Source organism: Emydura macquarii, unplaced genomic scaffold (assembly GCF_026122565.2).
Source record: "Emydura macquarii macquarii isolate MOO-44397 ecotype Brisbane River unplaced genomic scaffold, CSIRO-AGI_Emac_v2 contig_2897, whole genome shotgun sequence".
Taxonomy (NCBI): domain Eukaryota; kingdom Metazoa; phylum Chordata; order Testudines; family Chelidae; genus Emydura; species Emydura macquarii.
Window position 1 is genome coordinate 56605963 of NW_027133034.1, and position 13107 is coordinate 56619069.

The window sequence follows — 13107 nt, forward strand, 5'->3', positions numbered from 1 at the left end:
TTCCACAGTATGTGTTTCAGACTTATGTTCTCCAATTTTCAAGAGATATGTTTTCAAGTTAGAGTATAGAAAGCCTACATAACGTGAGACTAAACTACATTGAATTGCGAAGTTAAAAGGCATGCAAAAGGTTTTTCTATCAGCACTGACTTAATCACAAAGCAATTCTCTACAGTTTAGTTACTATTAGCAACTATGCTCATCTGGTCTGTTCATACAATTTGTGAAATTAAATAAGAATACAATTATTTAAAGTTGGTGACTACTATTACAAATCTTCCAGGCACCTCAGACTTTAACAATCCAGCCAACAAAACCAAAGCCTACATGTATGGCAACATAATCTCAAAAAGATGTGGTGATGCATCATGAGGACATCACGTAAATCATGTTAACTGGCATATAGCTAGAAGGAGAATGCAAGCCTGCATTATACAGCACCAGCAGACATCTCCAGTGATCCAAGTCAATGATGGTTATGAAGCCATGTCAAGTGAAACATACATATCCAATAAAGAAAGAAAGATTAAAATGCACATATAGTATTAGACAGCAAACAAAGAAAAAACTGAAGGTTCACCAAGACAGACTTCCCTGAACAATGAGAACAGTTATTGGACAGTACTCAAGTATTTGCATGCTGTCAGGCTGACTGCATTCCAGGCAACCAGAATTCACATTTAATCAGTACCCTTTGTTATGCATGGAAGCTTTTTAAAATTTACAAGTTCCATACATAGACAGCATATTCATAATCTGAAAGTGGATTCATTATTATTTACTGCCCAGTCTTTAGGTAGTCAAACTTTTCCCCCCAGGATAACTTCTAAAAGAAAAAGTTGGAAAGTCAGCTACTTCTCCAATTTCTTTACCATAAATTTTCACCAGTATTTTGAAACACTGTTTTAACAATCAAGGATCGTTGTTGCATAAATAACTGTATCAGCTAGGTAGATAACATTCTTACACTAACTGCTATGTAGAAACATTTTGTAAAATGGACTATCCTTCTTCATACCTGTAGCCAATTTCACTGTTGTATTTGATGACCTGTTTACTATGGGGATTTCTGGCACTGTACAATTAAAAACCTCTATACATGTTCCATTTTATCAGGCTATATACATGAAAAACAAATACGGAACAAACCATTTTTAAAAGTCACTGAATTTCAAGGAAATGAGTTTACCCAGCCCTCTAGCTTTTCAATAGCTTTTTGATTTCCGCTCGCCCCAGAAAAAAGCCACACATTTAGCTTTTAATTTCTCATTTCTGAAAGTCAGACTGCAGAGAAAAAAAATGAATCAGCTGCTGACACGACAATTGGCTGTAGTTCAAGAACTGCTACATACCAAAACATTTGATCACATGCAGAACTGGAATCATTTTCTTAAATACAATTTGAGAGAGATGGCAAGTTTTTAAAATGAAAATTGTTTTCTTGGAATTCTTAGAAATACTCAAGCTTGGGAAACATTTTACTATCAATGCAAGTGTCAGGTTCTGCTTATAAAATCTCAAGTACGAAGTCCATTTGCAGTCGAATGATTCTTCAGTATTAGGAGTGCCAGGGAAGAAGGAGAAAAGAATTATTACAAGTAAACCTTTGAATGTTAAGCTATACTGAATGTTAAATGTTTTCATAAGGTCAATGCAAATAAAGTACATTGCTATAAAACTGGTCTATGTATTTTTAAATTATGTTCAATGGAAATACGTTACACACAAACTGCAATTGTATAAGTTGTTTTTGTATAAAAACAAAGTATTTGAACTTTGTCTTTAATAGGACAGTGTCACTACTTTTGTGTAAAGACACATGTACTGCACCATTAATATTTACATTATAAATAAACAGTAAGCTTTATTTCAGGGCAAAGAGTTACTGTCATTTCAAAAAGTGACTTAAAAAAACTGGTTTTAGACAGTCTTTCAAATAATTTACATGACTCTCAAAACAATAAAGATGTAGTTTTCCACATTTAGTAATCATTTTGGAAAATGGTACACACCAATGCTTTTACAAGAAATAATTCAAGGTTAAAGGCAGTACATGTTAAAAAATGCGCGCGTGCGCACACGCACACACATGCACACACATTGTTCCCTAACTAATTAATTCAATTCCAAATCAAACAAGGAAACTGGAATACTTTCTGATTTTTCTCCCCTTGAGGCAGAAATTTCTTTAAAAGTTAGTTAATTGGTTTGTGTTCTTGTACACAAAAATATTGGCCACTACTATTTGAGTTAGAACTCGAGTTACTAAAGGTATTTTTTATTTAAATTTTTGCAGTTGCAGGAAATTATGGGGTGAGAGAGTTATTGAATGACAGAAAAAGTTAAAGCTTTATACACTGTTAAAACATATATGGTCAACATCACATGTCAAAATATATAAACTAAATATCCTGAAATCAACAAATCATACCTGTTTTTATTATTTGCTTGCTAGTCCATTTGTAACCAGTCTAATTCAAAAAGCTAAATCACTCAAGTTTTAGTCCAATAAACTCTCAAGCAGCATTTTTCTTAATTTGCCTATCTGTAAATTTCAACCATCATCTATGGAAATATTTTTCATCTGTTTGTATATGTACAGTGAAATTGACATTTACTGAAAAAAGTCTAATGTTCCAAACTTAATTGTAATCTTTGCTCTAAACAAACAAAAAATCAGACACCACGTTTACTTCTGTACCATACTATTGCATTAAATAAGCTATAGATTAGCTCCTTTAATCATACATTCCTAACCAAAACCCCAACATCAGGCTGACTGCTACAGAAACCCTGCTTGTCTTTTGGCATATCAGCAGAGAAACACCATTTTAAAAAAGGTAGCGGGTAATTTAACATGCTCTTCCCTTCCCTGGCTTTAAAAAAAGAGTCAGTACATATACCAAGACAATGCTGGAACTTTCACAATCAAAAAGAGTTAATGAAACATAAGCACTTTGTTCCATGCTAAGGATGGTCTTACTTGAGCAGTTACTGAATTTACAGTAACTGCAATTTAACTATAACTATGATTTACAGTTACTGAAATTTAAGAGACTTAGTTAAACTAAAGGAACTATAGGTTTCATAAATAGCTAAATATTGTTGCTTCAGCCAACTTTCTTTAAATGAAAAGCCTCATGTCTGCAGAGGGATGCACAAGGTCTGGTTGTCAACTTTATTAATAAAATAAATAAATAAATAAACTTTATTAATAAAATATTCAACATAGCCTCTCTCATCAAAAAGATATTCAACACAGAAAAAGTTAAAATTCAAACAATTAAAGTTTGTTGTCTGTCTGGCTCTGTGATTTAACTGGCTCTATATACATGGGAAGCAAAACTTTAATAACAGTCTCCTCAATCTAATAGAAAAGGTATAACAGGATCCAACAGGTGGAAGCTGAAGCTAGACAATTTCAGACTGGAAGTTAAAAAGTTTTTTTTGTTGTTGTTTTTTTAAAACAAATAAGGGTAATCAATCATTGGAACAACTTACCACAGATTGTTGTGGATTCTCTCTCCATCACTGACAATTTTTAAATCAAGACTGGATTTTTTTTATTTTATTTTTTTTAATAAACAAAGATATGGTCTAGTTCAAACAGGAATAAATTCAGAGACGTCCTGTAGCCGGTATTATACAAGAGGCTGAACTAGATGGCAACAACTCCCTTGTGGCCTTAGAATCTATGAATTTTAGGTTGTGTTTTGGAAACACTGGTCAAAAATAGAAAATTAAAAAAAGATTCTGATCCATTAGATCCATAAAAGCATCTGAAAGTTGCTGGATGCAATTATATTTAACCAGAATTCTACAGAAAGAAGTTACAACTATAGTCTCATGAAACATTCCATTTCAGGTGAAAAAACAGTGACTCGCAGTTTTGAAAGCAGTTACGAAACTTGGACTCAGGTTTGTAGTTTTTGATTAAGCCTTAACAATAAAACAATTGACCATAAAAGCACATCTGAGTCAGAAGAAAAACATTTCTTCTCAGTAAGAGAAAATTTAAAACAAAACAAAACAGCAGACCTTTGAAGTTAATTTAAGAATCCAACCAAAAAAGAGAAAGAGAGAGAGAGCGCACCCCAAAGGTTATTTTACACTTAAGAAAACCAAAATAAAGTTTCTCTGGAGAAAATTGGTTACATTCCTCCAACTGCATCTCACTATGTTTCACTGTCTAAAACCCCAGGTTCTGCAGTGAAGAGCTACATGGCTTGAAACAACCCTCTTCAAAAGAAAAATAAATTGGATTGCTGGTTTACAATAGCAACATTAAACAAATCTTAGATATGTGATAAGCATCCATCATTTAATCCTTCCCATTATCTTTTCTTCTCCAGGAGATTCTTCCCTTCAGCTCATCCTCCTGCCTTTCATACCTAAAGGCATTACTACTGTGATTATGTGACCCAGTGCTGCTGAGGAAATTATTGTAATGTGTTAAACAGAGGCCAGTATGAGCAAGCAAGGATGTAGGTTTATACAGTGAAGACATTTAACTGACTTTAGATTAAACCAGATTTAGAAATCAAATTTACATTTCACCATCTATATTTTCTTCTCACCTTTGGCATATCTATAACGTTGGCCAAGTAAGAACTGTCATTTTCTAGGCAGTCAGTCAATCTGCCTTACGGGTTTTAATACACCTTACAAAACGTTGCAATGTTTGGACTGCAAACACTGCTGGGCAATATTTAGAGGCTTACAATTGTTTGAAGTAAAAATGTTTCATTTCTCGTCAGTTTTGTTTTTAAGCCATCCATCCCTCCCCCCCCACAAGCTCTCACATTCTCTCTCACACTCACTCTTGACTCAAGTTTGACTTTTAAACTGACAGCTTCTTTTTAATAAAATCCCTTTGAAATAAGTTATGCTTATAAACGAAACTAACTACACTGGAATAATTTAAGTTAGCTTCTAAATACGCTAAGAGACACTCGAGATTTCTGCTTGAATTATTAAAAATTCTTTATACAGTTTACAAAATATGTAGTTGTGCAAACTAGCCCTTTAAAATACAGATGTGAGACAAGGAGCTGCAAAAATATGTTTTTCATAAAGAACCTAATGGAAAGTAATTTTAAAAAGACAAGAATAGTGTAGACCGAATGCTTCTAAATATATATATATATATATATATATATATATATATAGCTCAAAAACAAGTTGCCATAGTATTAAGCTTCCTTCAGCTTAATGTTTCTACAGTTTATCTAAAAATGTAAAGTTCAGAAGCAAATATTTTCATTTAATTAGCACTGAAATAAAATTTATGTAGTTTGCTTAGCAAATCTCCAACCCATTTGTATTAATACTAGTGTTGCAGGTAAGACAATTAGAACTGATACGCAATAAAATATGGTTTGTCCAATAGCTAAGTTTTCCCAAAAACACAGTTGTAAAAATGTACAAAGTTTCTATTACTCATACTGCACAGATATACATTCACAGTTAAATTCGAACTTATAGAAGCTCAGTATTATGATACATCTCCTGCTACATTACATGAAGCCAACTCTGTTCTCCAGCCACTAAAACTCATTGCAGTGGAGTTGCTTGTGCTCTTGCATCTTTTTGCTCTGGAAGGAACATTTCAAACACAAAACCCTTACCAGCCCTAATGACACAAAGTTCCCAAATTATACAAGTACTTCTCTATGAGGATACCCAGCCATTTAAAAAAAGTTAATGTTCCTCTACTACTATGCCCTCGGAAACAAAAACTCCACCCTGCCAAAACAATTAACATTATGTTTCAAGTACTGTTTTTTTTTTGATACATTGCTAGTTTTGAATAGCTTCCCCAAAAGTGTTATATTTTCAATAGTTTGTATAATAGCATGTGTTTGAAAGGTGTTTAAGTGTTCCAGGAGCAGCAGTCAAAAGTTAAATTGTATTTATGTATATTTTCTTTCTTCACACCGACCCCCCAACATTGCTCAATGCCCCTCCCCTTTTGAGGCTATACAAAAAGTTACTTCCCCCCACCCTTCACAACTACTCACTGAGACCTCTTCTACTGCTGAAAACAAGCAAAGCAAAGCCCATGCTGGGTGTCTGTCTCCAAGAGAAGATTGCATCTTTTATTTATCGCCCCTTGGCTTTATTTTCACAGTGAATTCCTGGCTTAAATGTAATCAGCCAAGAAACCCTCCCTATGTGCACTCCTGTCATTCCTCATAGCATGCAAGCAGAATCAAGCACAGGCAAGAGAAAAAAATTCTCAGCACTGCCAACCAAACCAAAAAAAGACAGAGTTCTGGTTTTGCCACCAGTGAGGAACCATACATGTGCCTCAATCCTTTAGAAAGACAGAAAGCCAAAAGGAAGATGAAACTTTTTAAAAAAAATCTAATTAAGTCTCAATGCTGAACCCCCTCTCCTCCCTCCCCCGCAGAAGGGAAGGGCATTAAGCCTACAGAAAAAGCAACAGTGTCTGCCTTTGGAAAAATACATGACCATGCAAACATCACATTTGTAGATTGTATTCGAATTCAAATTAACTGCAGACAGAATTAAAACAACTCTGAGTTCTCTTGAAGGGTGGCAGTGAAGCAAAATTACATCAGAACCAAAACTATGCAACAGACCTTAAAATCCACTGAACCTTTGGGCCCAGAAACTCCACACCCTCAAATCTTTGAAAATAAGACAAATAAAAGGAAAAGCTGAACCATTTTTGTTTAAGTGTTTTGGAAGGAGTGGGAGAGGAGAGGGAGTTGTGAACTGTCGTGCTGTTGGTTTCAGTCCATTTAAAAATATCATCACGTCCATGCTCAAAAACTGATAGCTTGACAGGGAAGAGAAAAGCTCAGGCTTAAACTGCATATTGGGGAAGATTATGCAAGTCTGAGGTAAAATGGAATTGTGCAGCTTTAAGTCATCAGTCCTTCTTCCCCTTTGTCAAATCTTCACTATTTTGCAGGCAGTGAAAAGAAATAAAGAGACTCTTTTGTTTGGCTTCCCCTTTTCGGGGGCTGGAAGAAAACTGAAAAGGACACAAATAAACATGAAAATGAGAACAAAGTGCCAGATCTTCCTTCGCCTCCACCAAGGGAATTGCGTCACGGCGATTCGAGATGTGCAAGTGGCAAATACAGGCAGCTAAAGACAACAAAATGAGAGCTCCAGCAGAAGAAAACATCACCCTGCACGTAAGTTTTATTAGGGAAATTATGACCCATCTGCCTGTTCTTTCGCACTGCAGCGGGGCCTGGATTGCTAGGTCTGTAAAGCCGCCTCCCCCCACCCAGTTTGTGATGGTGGTTGGGGAGGTTCATCCTCTCCCCTCAGAGTAAGCCATTCAACACAAGAAAGATGGAAAGCCTATAACCTGCCTTCCCTTGTTGTGCCCAAGACCCACAGGAAAATGTGAGCCAGCCGTGTAGCTCCTCCAGCACTCTTATTGATGGGATTAACCCCTCCCCCCAACACAGAGCTCCTCTTCCTCCTCCCTTCATCCCTTCGAAGGGAGGAGGGGACCCACCTCCAGAGCCTTTTAAATTAGGAAGGGAGGAGTTAAATATAGAGATCTATCTCCTGGAGAGGGTGAAGAGCAGCAGCAGGCGCAGCAGCGGGGGTGGGGTGGGGGGAGTATTGTTCCAGGAGAAGCAAGAACAGCACTTCCCTCTTTTGCTGTTGTCATGAAGCGAGGAGCACAGCTCCATCCCAAGCAACTGGCAGCACCCCATGTACCGCCGCCTCCCTACACAGCAGCTCCCCCGCTTCCGCCCTGGCAGCCCGAGTTGGATCCGTTATCTGGCAGCTTTACTCTCCAGTTCCCCCCGCCGCCCCCCCCGCAACACACCCCACAAAGCCACCTCCGAAACCAACCGGGAGGTGATTCAACGGCAGCCCCAGGCTGAGGTTGCAATGTCTGCTGCAGATCCCAACCCGCCCGTGCGTCGCGGCTGCTGCTCTCCTACAAGTGCCTTTGTTCAGAGACCCGAATCTCTCCGCGCACATTCGCTCCTGGGGTTCTTAGGGAACCGATTCCTGCCCCTGCCCCCTCCCTCCCTCACGGGGGCTTCTTCTGCTGGTTCATTTCCTCGCCCCCCGCTCTTTGGGGCAGAGGAGGCATCTCCTCTATTGTGGCCCAGGGTCTGATGACGATGACCCGGATTACGGAGGGTGGGAGGTGCGAGGAGGGAGGGGACAGAGTGAGGTGGGATTACACGGTGGGGATTACTGGTGGGAGTGGGGACTGGCGGGGGGAGGAGTGTGAAGAGAGTTAAAGGGACGGGACGGGACCGGGAAGCGCTTTATTTGCCAGGGGTGGAGAGTAAACAGGCGTTAGGTGGGTTAGATCAATGGGAAGAGACGGCAGATTTGAAGGGCAGTTGCCAGGCAGACAGAAGCAGCCCGTAACCTAGCCTTGGATGCCGAGGAGAGGCGTGAAGGAGTCATACATACAGTGTGTGTGTGTGTGTGTGTGTGTGTGAGTGTGAGAGAGAGAGAGAGAGAGAGAGAGGGGGGGGGGGAGGGAGGGGGCGGAGAGAGGAAATCACAAGGCCCGGATCACTGGGTGGAAGTGTAGGGGTGGTAGGAAGTGAATTGGTGGGGGCACGGGGGGAGAGGAGGGCTGCAGGCCCGTGCTGTGGGGGGCTGCGGGGGACGAGGCGCCAGCTGCCTAGGTTAGGTCAGAGGACAGCAGAGGTGAAGAGGTGCGAGGGCTGGCTGTGGGGCCAGGGTGCTGAGCGAGGGCAATAACGACGGAGGGGCGCTGTGGCCTGGGCAGGGATTACAGGTGGGTGACAGGCTAGCGAGGGGCCCGGAGGACACCGCTGGGCCGGATTACAGCGGTGCGGAAGGGGGGCTGCGGCCCGGATTAGGCGGCGCCAGGCTCCGGATGACCAGCTCGGCTCCCGGAGCGCTCCCCGGTGACTGACTCACCGACTTGCAGGACATTATCGACGCAGCCGCCGTCGAGCAGAGCGATGCCCCTGCGGAAGGGCAGGCGGTTCTCGTCGGCGGCGGTGTCTGCGGCCCCGCCGGGGGCGGCGCTGGCAACAGCCCCCCCGGGGGCGGCGGGGTCCTCGGCGCCGGTGTTGAAGGAGGAGTACATGCAGATCTCCCTCTCGCTGCGGGGGAAGGACCAGTACACGATCCTGCGCTGCACCGGCTCCGGGATCCGCTCGAACCGTTCCTCCACCCGCTGGAAGGGCCACTTCTCCGCCACCTTGCGAGCCGCGATGTCCAGCAGGGACTCGGGGCTCTGAGTCTTGCCGAGCGGCAGCAGCCCCAGGGCGGCGGCAGCGGCGGCCGCGGAGGAGGGTCCGGCACAGAGCGCCCCGCTGCCAGGTCCGCCGCCGCCCGCACGCTGGCCCGGCCTGCACCCCGAGCCGTAGCCAGGTCTGCAGCAGAGGCGCTTAGCGGGGGGAGGGAGCTGACCGCGCTCCGCCATGATCGCGCCGCTTCTAAGCAGACAGCGGAAGTGGCTGTACCCTATAAACGGCACCAGGAAGAGAGCGACCGACAGGCGGAATGGCGGCCCCGCCCATCGCCGCCATCTATGGGCAAGGGGGCGGTGCCTGCTGCCTCGCCCAGCACAGGGCGGGGTTATGCAAATCAGCGCCTACAAACATAAATAGAACGGGCCCGGCTTCGGCCCTGTGCTCAGCTCCTCACCAGCGGTGGGGGGCGGGGGATCGCAGCCGAGGAGATCTTGTTTGCGAAAATGGGTGGGGCCTCGCCTGGCGATGTCATATTCACAAGCCTGGGCCCGCCCCTCGGACCGGGTGTGCGCGTGGTGGGAAAAGAGGCGGGGCAGGCGCCACCGCCCTCTGTGACACCATCTAGGGAATGGAATGGTGGGGGCGGGGCCGTCGTGGCCTGCTCAACCCGGTCACCGCAGCAGCTGGGAAAGGGAGCGGGGGAAGGACTGAGAAGGAGCGGCACTGAGCGCATCAGAGAAATACGGTAATGGAAATGGAGGTGCACCTGGGCTTCCCTGCGCATATCCCAGCCCACTGAGAGCCGTGACAGCCAGAGCTCCCCGCCGGGCTCCCGGCGGCAGTAGCCACCCGCCGGCCTGACTCCTACTCCCCTGGCCAGTCCGGGGCGGCAAGGTGCACGCAACGGAGCGACCAGCCCCGCCTGCCCGCGCAGGGCAAGGTGAGGGCAGCCCCAGGTCGCCCGGGGCAGCGCGACCGAGCGGGTGGCTGGTAAATGCGTTGGAGCTGCGGTCCCGCAGCGTGTGCGGACCCGCCAGCCAGAAGCACCTGCGCTGGAGGCCACATGCCAGAGGGGCGGCGGAGGTGCTGGAGCTATGGCCAGGATACGGGGCGACCCGCGCTGGGTCCGCCTGCCCAGCCCGGCTGCACATTTTCCGTCCCCGCAGCCGGGCTCGGGTCAGTGCTAAGGCTGCGAGCCCGGCGGCAGCGCCGCCCTCCCGCTCCGCAGACACCGCGGCCGGGCTGCGGCTGGGCAGAGCCCGGGCCGCCCTGGACGGCAGGACACGCTCCTGGACTGTGGTGAACCTGAGGCAGGCGCCTGCCGCCCCCTTCCCTGGTGGGAAGAAGTCTGCCGAGTGGCTCCTGCCGCTGGTTGCCCTGCGCGGCAGCGGACGGGACTGGGCCTGGGGTCAGTGTGGCATCACGAGCAGGGGAAAAACAAACCGCGCTTCAACAAAGCCAGGCCGCGCTAGGCACAGGCTGCTCCGCGCGCGTGGAGGCTGAACAATCCCTATTGTACGCGGCTGAGGGTGGCGTGTCTGCTGCTCCCCGAGAGCGCCGGAGTAACCGTGCTGCAGCCCGAGCACGCGCGCTCGTTACCACCGACCCGATGCGCAGCAAATCCCAGTCTGGGGCAGAGTCCTGGACTTAATTACCTTGCTGGAGACAGCTGTGCGCTTTGACCCAGATTCCTAGCTGCAGCTCGGGTTGTTACTGTTTGAAAGTATTCGAGTGAAGGTGTTGTGACACTGAGCATTCCCTCCGGGGAGCTTTGTCCCCCTCCCCCTTCCTAGCCTCCGCTGGAACTGTAGGGCCGCTTTCCTAGGCTCCCTAGGAAACTTGCAAGGCTACTGTTAGCTTATGATTTAAAAAGCTACACGCAAAAGACGACAAATGCGAGACCAGGACCTAGTGGCCTGGTCGGTGAAACCACGGCTGTTGCCTGTTCCACGGGTTCTCCTCAGTTAGGAAAATTGTCATAACATGCTGCTAGTGGGTCAGTCTTTCAGTTTTCCTCAGCCTTGAGTGCCAAAGCACAGAGAGCCCTCTTCCCCCCCCCCCCCCCCCCCCCCCCCACACACACACACACCCCATCTGCCCCAGAGGGGAAACGCTCTCAAGGAGAGAAAATAACCTTTTTTAAAAACAAGCCTAACTATAAAAAGACCTGGATTCTGCCTTGTAAGACACACCTGACCTTCCTCCCTTAGATTTGCCTTATGCCTGTATAACATGGGACCCTGCTGTCACATCCTTGTCTTGCTGTTGTGTGTGCCTATAAATGTACAAATTAAGGATGTCAGAGACTTGAACTAGAGAGGTTAACTTTTTCCTAAAGCAAAATTGTTACCTACAGAATGTTCTTCCTCTCTAATCCTTAAAACCCACTAATAAGGACCAGAAAGGAATGTTGTAAGTACAAACATAAGTGACCTACCACATATCAGTCACTCCTAAAACTATTCTCCATGATGTTTCATATTACAGAAATTCTCATTGCACATTGGCTTGTGGAGGGTTTTAGCTGTAGCTAAGTCATATACGAGAATTTCCTTAAAGCATTCTAGGCAGGATGAGTGGTTTTGGGGGAGAGAAGAGGATATGTTTCTGTTAAAGACATTTTTCACATTCAGAGAGAAAAGAACACCTGTAACCTCACTTAAGATATTTTAATTTAAAAACAGTTAAAGAGGGAGGGAAAAGCGTTTCCTGGGAAAATAGGTGGATTATATTTTGAAGAATGAGTATGTATATTATAGAATCAGATTTAAATAATCTAATTTTGGACGAGAGCTCTTGTTTCTTTCATTGATGACTGGTATGGGAACCTATATTGTTCCATGACCCTTTTAGCCTAAGAGATCAAGATTGCAACCATTTTTCTATCAAAATCCAGGATGCACACTTGTGCTGATTAAGGTTAGGTTACAGCTGTAAACCTTCTTCACATATAGCCCAAGTTGCAGTCAAGCTCTGGTACCCTAAAAGGAAAAGGATTGATGCCAGAACCCACGGTGAGTAAATTGGATACATAAAATATTATGTTTGCACTGTGTTGAAAAGGATCTATGAAAATACTGGTATTAACCATCTGCTGTGGTTAATTTTTAGCAAATGGTTTAATGTGTAATGTTAATGTTGCAATTCCCATAGCGCACAGTGAAATATCTTCCACTATTCATTAAAATAAATTGTTCAAAACTGTATTCTCTAGTCAAATGAAATAACCTCTCTGGAACAAGTGTTATAATGTGCAAGAGCAGGCTCAAAACTGGAATTTGCTATTCACAAATAGTAGCAGAAAGATATCAGCTACCTACTTAGTAGATCAAAGTCTATCCTCACCTCACTTAATGTCAGTGGGGATTCATAGATGTAAATAAGGGCAGAAACTGTATCTAACGTGTACAGTTTTTTCATAGTACTGATGTGTAAACACTAGAGCTGATCAAAAATTGGAATTTCTCTCCTGGAAAATTCTGATATTTGAACTTCTTTCATAACAACTCAGGATGAAAAGTCAAAATATTGAAACTTTTCACAATTCAAAATTTAAGCTTTCACAATATTTCAATATCAAATTTGTGTTTAAAATCTTCAGTCAAAGCAAAACACTTGGACACTTGAATTGAAATGTTTCATTTTGACTCGGTTCAACACTGAACAGCATTTGCCTGAGCTGCTGTGGATTGTCTCAGTGGAGTATAGATGAGGTGCTTCATGTCTCTGTTCTCCTCTAAGGGCAAGGCTCCTGTCAGTTCAACCAGAGGGCAGTGCAGCATGGGAGATGTAGGCCCTTGATAGTCTAGCACATGGAGGAGAATGGGGGGCATAAGGTACTAGGGCAGATTAGCCAAACGCAAATTAACATTGAACTCACTTACAATGAAACATTTCAGTTTGGTTCCACAAACCAAAA

General features: G+C 44.3%; 2 protein-coding genes across 5 annotated transcripts in view; one reads left to right on the plus strand and one right to left on the minus strand.

The window, feature by feature from the left end:
* ZSWIM6 (zinc finger SWIM-type containing 6) overlaps window positions 1-9466 on the minus strand; it is a 166257-nt gene extending 156791 nt beyond the window's left edge. The window contains exon 1 of the mRNA XM_067568992.1: window positions 8908-9466. Coding sequence (XP_067425093.1) covers window positions 8908-9418 — 511 coding nt within the window. The 5' untranslated portion in view covers window positions 9419-9466. The remainder of the gene's footprint in view (window positions 1-8907) is intronic.
* A 377-nt stretch (window positions 9467-9843) lies between these two features.
* The window catches only part of SMIM15 (small integral membrane protein 15), a 118214-nt gene continuing 114950 nt past the window's right edge, over window positions 9844-13107 (plus strand). For 3 of the 4 annotated variants that reach the window (XR_010923938.1, XR_010923939.1, XR_010923942.1), the window contains exons 1-2: window positions 9844-9933; window positions 12143-12202. The gene's annotated coding sequence lies outside the window, so the exon portion shown is untranslated. Of the gene's footprint in view, window positions 9934-11338; window positions 12203-13107 lie in introns of those variants that run through there. The other variant, XR_010923941.1, reaches the window with a different exon arrangement.